The following is a 7,521-nucleotide window of genomic DNA, read 5'->3' on the forward strand; positions in this document are numbered from 1 at the left end:
TTAAGATTAATCGGTTGATATAAGTAACAACCCGAACACTTGGCATTATAATTTATAAATACCCTTCTAATTCATTTCATCATCAACCCATTATTTCAAACATTCTGTTTTTTCTCCAAAAAACCCAACAAAAATTCCATTAATCCATAGAAATCAACTTCATTAGCTTGATTCCATTGCAAATCTTTCTTTAGTTCTGTTTTGCTGTTGTTATTAACTAGTAATGGCGGCTTCGAGTTCACGAGGAGGAGACGATTACACGATTATGGAGACAAATCCGACAAAGCAATACTTGAGGTACGCTAAGCTCATTGAAAATTCAGCATCAAAATCAGTTTATTATGGGTTTGATAAGAGAAGTGGTAAGGAAGTTGCTTGGAGTAAGAAAAAAAGGTCGGACCACACTGAAGAATCTTTTGTGAGGGATTGGAACAGTGTTAATAAACTGAAGTTATACCATTCATGGGAGAATGATGAAACCAACACATATGATGATATAACTGAGTATTTTTCTGGAAGTATGAAAGATTACATTAATAAACATCTGAATTTTGATGGAAATGCACTAAATTCAATCAAGAATTGGTGTATACAAATCGTTGAAGGCCTGATATTTCTTCATGAGCAAGACCCTGTTATTATTCACCATAATCTGTCCTGTGAAAACATCTATGTAGTTGGAGATACAGGAACGATTAAACTGGGAGATTTGTGTGAGGCAGCTTCTTTTACTTCAAAAGCTCTTTTAGAGATGGAACCAGGTGATCCCACAAGTGATGCAGTTAGCAAGGCTATGGGTGATGAAATTTATAACTTTGGCTTATGTGTACGACAGATGGTGACCAAAAGCTTTATCACAGATAAAAAGTTCAATAACTTTATCAGGAGATGTTTTTCTTTTGGCGATTCAAGGTCGACGGTTTATGAGCTCCGGAAAGACCCGTTTCTTGCATCATCGAGTTACACAATTGATGGATACACTGGTTCAATACCACGACTAGAGCGTTGGAGCCCTTGGAGGTATGTCTTAAGAGGCAGAATGCAAAGTAATGGGGAGATTGAGATGTTCCTCAAGATTTGGAATCTTCGTCATGAGATTATGTTCTCACCGAGTATTCATGAAGTTCTGCTGGTCATGGAAAGTATGAAAGCAGAACTTGGCCTGTCTGATGAAGAAGCTGCATCCATCTCTGATCGTATGGAACAGCTAATAGCATGCAGTTTTGTAGACAGGAAACCAGTTGTAATCTCTGGCTGTGTTTCATCTCTTCGGATTTTATCTACTGAGGGAACTTCTCGTGTACAACATCAGGCAAGTACATCAGAGCAGCAGGATCAAGAGTTGCAGCAGCTTGGAATGTCTGAAGATAATAACGCAGCTGCATCTGCTGAAGATGCCTTGACTGCTAGCTGATGCAATGGGTTTAGAAAATCTGAATACTCTAGCAAAGTGAATCGTCTGATCAGAGTAGTTACAATGAGGGGAAGTGGCAACAGGAAGACAGAGTATAGTTGCTTCAGAAATCTGTTATTTCTTGGCATGTCAGTAGCTCATTTCTAGACTCATCAGTTTATGTCATAGTACAGAAATGTTCTGAATAAATCTAGGTACGTTAGTGATACTTAGTGTGTCAATAAGTATGATTTCTTAGTATTAGGTCCAATTGAGATTTTTTTGTTTCGTTTCTTGATTAATTTTCATTGTAATTGTGTGTTTTAGACACATGAACATTGGTGTGTTAGTTACTTAGTTATAAGATTTTAATAAAACTTGAGGCTTTATAGTTAGTGTCCTTGCGTACAATTTCTTTACTTTTCAATTCTCTCATAATCTCGTTACTCTATAACTTACTATTATGCGTCTAATTTCAATTCAATCCTCTCTCGTTACTCTGTAACTTACTATTAAGCGTCTTAAGCACGGGGCCACGGGCAATATATTTCCGTCACTAGAGATCTCAAATAAAGTGTCAACTCTTGAGCCGGATCAAGTTAGTATGACATTGAGAGCTTGCAAGTGTGTGGTATTATCGTGTCATCTCTAGTTCTCTACTAATAGGGTCTTGATTGATGATGAGGCTATCTTTGACTATGTTTATGCAACCTCTACTACTCTGAAATTATATACTCCTTAAGAAGAGGTGACTAGGTGAGCAGGGCAAAGCCAGGCCATTTGTCCTCTAAAATTAAAATTAAACCTACTTAACATAACTTATTTAAATTTCTGTTTCAATATAACCTGCTAATAATAATATTTCTACCCCAATCACTTTAGACTACTAAGGGTAGAGTGTAGATTCACATTCACTTGAAAAAATATGTGTTTGATAAGACTCAGTTCATCAATAGTTTAATTAAATTGGCTAACTTGTAGGAAAATATAATTAAAATAATTCTTATTAATGTGTAGCTTCAATACTTTAACAATTAAGGAATTAAAATTCATTTAATATTATTTGTACCTGCCATCAACAAAATGTTAGAATTATGAATACCATTTAATTAAATAAATAAAGGACAAATTAAAGAAAATTTATGTCATAAATTGAAAATAAATTGAGTGTTTTAAAATCACTAAATTCTTTAGATTGACCTGCATAACCAAAGCTTTCTCTCTAATGATTCTAAGTAAAAATCATATATAAGTCTTTACCAAAAAACGATTTTTGTTAGTTACTAATCACTTTTATGAAATGAAATGTCTCTTTGATAAAATAAAAAATAAAAATCTTTATTGAGGGAAAAGTAAAGGAATTTATTGAATAAAGAAATGTAACCAGAGTTTGTTAGTTATTTTGGAATTGTGGGAAGAACATTTAGAATATTCATAAAATTGCATGTCACTAGTCACGCATAACACATTTTTTTCAATGTTTTCAAACAAACAATTTAGTTAGGTAGTCACTTAATAAAATTAGATGAAATAAAAAATAAACAAAAAATCAAGAAAGGGCATTTTCTAATTCTTGATCTTGATAACAGATTGAACTAACTACAAGTGGATAGATTGAAGATTAATGGGTTTGTTTATACTCCGTATTATGGTTTGTACATAATTAACAACCAAATATTTACCATTATTAATACAGTATGTTATTTCGTATGTATACTCACAACTACTTCACAAGGTCACATTTTTCAATATTTTCCACAATCGTTTTATTTTTGGTAGTTATCAACTAGTCATTTAAAAATAAAACCTGTTAATCATTTTTTTTTTTTTAAATCAAGAAAGGGCATTTTCTAAATCTTGATCTTGATAACTGACTTAACTAACTATTACAGCTGAAGATTAGTCGGTTTGTATATAAGTAACAACCCAAACACTTACCCCTATAAATACCCTTCTACATTACCATTCTAATTCATTTCATCATCAACCCATTATTTCAAACATTCTGTTTTTCCTCCTAAAAATTCCATCCATCTTTCTTTAGCTTGATTCCATTACAAATCTTTCTTTAGTTCTGTTTTGCTGTTATTCTTAACTAGCAATGGCGGGTTCGAGTTCAAGCGCAGGAGACGACGATTATACGGTTATGGAGAAAGATCCTACAGGGCGATACACAAGGTACAGTAAGCTGATTGATGAAGGCGATCATAAAGAAGTTTATTTGGGATATGACAACAATAATGGCAGAGAAGTTGCTTGGTGTAAGAAATTTCTTAAACATAATGATCTTCTTACTTTGGTTAGAGAAGCTAAGTTGTTGAAGAGTTATAATCATCAGAATATAATCAAATGCTACCATTATTGGGTTGACGCAGAAACCACAGTTGAGTTCAACATGATTACTGAGCTTTATTCTGGGAATTTGAAGGATTACACTCAGAAACATCAGATTAAAGAAAACAGTCCTGAAATCAAGAAATGGTGTCAACAGATTCTGACAGGGCTTGATTTTCTTCACAGTCAAAATGAACCGATTATTCACAATGATCTCAAGTGCGAAAACATCTTTGTTGTTGGAAATTCAGGCACGATTAAGCTAGGAGATTTGATTGTCACGACCATTCTTGCACCCAAGACTAGTCCAAAGTATGATGCTGTTATTACTCGAATGATAGAGCGGTCTGAGATATACTGTGTTGGGTTGTGCGCACTACAGATGGTGAATAAGGATGCTGCAGACAGCACATCGCGATTAATGGATATGAGGCTTTGGAAAAAGGTACAAGACAAAGGGCTTAAGAGCTTCATTGAGGTGTGTGTGTTTCCTGCAGATGTCGGGACTACAATAACTCAACTCCTGAAACACCCGTTTCTTGTGCCGAGGAATGCGCCTTCTGGCAGCACATCAGTACCATCTGCTGGGCCCTGGTCTACAATTCAACTGCAGCCTGCTACCATCACTAGTGCAGCTGCAGAGTCTGAAGGTGCTATCGACGACAGTAACACTCGCGAGGCAGCAAGGTGAAATGTCTGATGGGAGTGATTAACATGAAATGTCTGTTCGTTTGCTACAGAATATAGTTGCTTCAGAAATCTGTTATTTCTTGGCATGTCAGTAGCTTATTTCTTGGCTTACTAGTTTGATTTTTTAGTACAAAATTAGACTCGTTTATGTCATAAATGTTCTGAATAATTCTAGGTATGTTAGTGATACTAGTGTGTCAATGAGTATGATTTCTCAGTATTAGGTCCAACTGAGATTTATTGTTTCGTTTCTTGATTAATTTTCATTGACATATGAACATTGTTACATTGGTGTGTTAGTTATATGATCCTAATAAAAACAGAGACTGCAATTTGTTTTTTCTTTCTTTATAATTAGTAGCTTCTATGTCCATTTTCTTTTACTTTTTAATCCTTTTATCTCTTCACTACTTAAGCACGGGCTATAAATTTATGTCACCAGAATTCTTTAAATAAAGTGTTCAATTAAAGCAGATCAAGCTAGTATGACTAATTACAGTAAGTTGACTAGAACTCTTTGATTAAAGTAGTGTTCAACTTGAGTTAGCCGGGTCAAGTTAATAGGAATAATTAGGGTCAAATCGTAAAACTAAGTATGGTTTGACATTTCTCGAACCAAATCAAATCGTAAAAATACAGTTTGACATTTCTCGAACCAAACCAAAGCATAAAAATATGGTTTGATATTTCTCGAACCAAAATGTAAAAATACGGTTAGACATTTCTCAAACTAAACCAAACCATATTAATGTCAAATCGGACAATCTTCTCTCTAAAGAACATCTCAATAAGTACCCTATTCCAATTTCCAGATGATGACAAACGTATAGTTTTATTAGTTGATCATAATTCTTATTTACATGAAAGTATCGCTCAAATTCAGGTTTTTAATTCTTATTTACACAAACTTACAAAGTCTATCACTATAAGATATGAAGTACTCAAGTACTCGTAGTATAGACGGATACTTGTAGAGGCTTCAATAATAATTAAAACAAAAGTAGCGGCATAATAATAAAAACTATTTCATCATAATTAAAAAATTAAAATCAAGAAAAGGCATTTTCTATTTCTTGATCTTGATAACCGACTTAACTAACTACAACAAATGGATAAATCAAAGATTAATCGGTTTGTATAGTATGGAACTTTGGATATAAAGTAACAAATAAACACATACCATTATAAATACCCTTTCACACTAACATTCTAATTCATTTCATCATCAACTCATTCAATTTCCACGTACTACATACTCCAAAAGTCCAAATTTCCTTCTGTTTTTCCTTCAATCACAACAAAAAAAATAAACATTCCATCCATTTGAATCAACTTGATTCACCAACTTAAGTTCTGTTTTTGTCAAATTAACTCAATTCCTCAAGATTTCATTATATCACCACAAGTACATATATAGGTTACAATAAAATATTCCTAATTATCTTAGGAACAATATCAAATCAAATATTTACATAAAGATAGCTAACAATATTTCCTAAAATATTATCTTCCAAAATATTATCTCAACATCCCCCCTCAAGATGGAGCATGTAGATCCCGAATGCCCATCTTGCGAAGAATAAACTCAAATTGTGTCTTTCCCAACGCCTTCGTGAAAATATCTGCTAACTGTAACTTCGTAGACACATATGATGGACATATGAGACCCTCTTGAATCGCATCTCTAATAAAATGACAATCAACTTCAATATGCTTGGTTCGCTCATGAAAAACTGGATTATTAGCAATATGTAGAGCTGACTGACTATCACAGAAAACTTTCATCCCTTGCTTGTGTTCAACCCCTAAATCTCGAAGCATTCTCTTCAACCACTTCAACTCACATGTCACGCCCGTGATTGCCCGATACTCTGCTTCTGACGAACTTGTAGCCACCGTAGGTTGTTTCTTGGTCTTCCACGACACAGGAGAGAAACCAAGCAACACAAACCAACCAGTCAAAGATCGTCTAGTCAATGGACAACCTGCCCAATCTGAGTCACACCATCCTTCTAATTGCAAAGCACTATCAGATCGAAGAAGAATACCTTGGCCCGGGCACTTCTTTAAATAACGAACTACTCTCAAAGCTGCTTCCCAATGCAATTCCGTTGGAGATCGCATAAACTGAGACAGAATATGTACTGAATATGCCAAGTCTGGTCTAGTCACAACCAGATATATTAGACGTCCAACCAAACGCCTATATCTCTCAACATCCGCAAACTCCTTCCCCCGTGAAACTGCTAGCTTGTGATTCTGCTCCATGGGAAAATCTGCAGGTTTAGCACCAAACAATCCTGTTTCTGAAATAATATCCAAGGCGTACTTTCTCTAACATACATAAAATCCATGTTTGCTACGGGCTACTTCTAAACCCAAAAAATATTTCACGGCTCCTAGATCTTTCATTTTAAAACATTCACACAGATATGCTTTAAAACTTTCCAATGCAAATTTACTGTTACAAGCAATAATCATGTCATCTACATACACTAACACATTCAATTGCAATTTACCTTTCGTCAAAGTAAACAGCGAATAGTCATTATATGACTGCTTGAAACCGTATTTCTTAAGAGCCACGGACAATTTCTTGAACCAACACCTTGGCGCCTGTTTTAGCCCGTACAACGATTTATTCATTTTGCACACCTTGTCTGAATTATTTTCCTGAAACCCGGGGGGAACTTTCATGTAAATCTCCTCCTCCAACTCTCCATGTAGAAAGGCATTGTGTACATCCATTTGATGCACTTCCCATTGCTTCACCGCCGCTACAGCCAGAAAAGTACGAACTGTAGACATCTTTGCCACTGGTGCAAACGTTTCATTGTAGTCTATGCCTTCCTCTTGATGATTACCCAAAATAACCAATCTAGCTTTTAATCTAATCAGCTTCCCTTCCTCATCTCTCTTCTCAGTGTACACCCACTTGCTTCCAAGTGCTCTCTTCCCTTCTGGAAGTGTCTCCAAGGTCCACGTACCTTGATCTTCTAAAGCCTTAATCTCGGATGCCATTGCATTTCTCCACCCTTCATGTTTCATTGCCTCTTTAAAGGATCTCGGAATCTGTACCTCTGTAATTGCAGCAATATAATTTC

General features: G+C 35.1%; 2 protein-coding genes across 2 annotated transcripts; both read left to right on the top strand.

Annotated features, from left to right (window-relative positions):
- The first annotated feature begins 223 nt into the window (after positions 1-223).
- LOC145566245 (putative serine/threonine-protein kinase WNK11) lies at positions 224-1,414 on the top strand. The gene has a single exon (XM_081625722.1). It carries the CDS (start codon positions 224-226, stop codon positions 1,412-1,414), a length of 1,191 nt encoding a protein of 396 aa, XP_081481848.1.
- Positions 1,415-3,494: 2,080 nt separating this feature from the next.
- Positions 3,495-4,418, top strand: LOC145566246 (putative serine/threonine-protein kinase WNK6). The gene has a single exon (XM_081625723.1). It carries the CDS (start codon positions 3,495-3,497, stop codon positions 4,416-4,418), a length of 924 nt encoding a protein of 307 aa, XP_081481849.1.
- The last annotated feature ends 3,103 nt before the right edge of the window (positions 4,419-7,521 follow it).

Source organism: Chenopodium album, chromosome 11, assembly GCF_948465745.1.
Source record: "Chenopodium album chromosome 11, dcCheAlbu1.1, whole genome shotgun sequence".
Classification (NCBI taxonomy): domain Eukaryota; kingdom Viridiplantae; phylum Streptophyta; class Magnoliopsida; order Caryophyllales; family Amaranthaceae; genus Chenopodium; species Chenopodium album.

Bases quoted from the DNA above. Each gene is read 5' to 3' on its own strand.
- LOC145566246 (XM_081625723.1), top strand. From the start codon at position 3,495: ATGGCGGGTTCGAGTTCAAGCGCAGGAGACGACGATTATACGGTTATG.
- LOC145566245 (XM_081625722.1), top strand. From the start codon at position 224: ATGGCGGCTTCGAGTTCACGAGGAGGAGACGATTACACGATTATGGAG.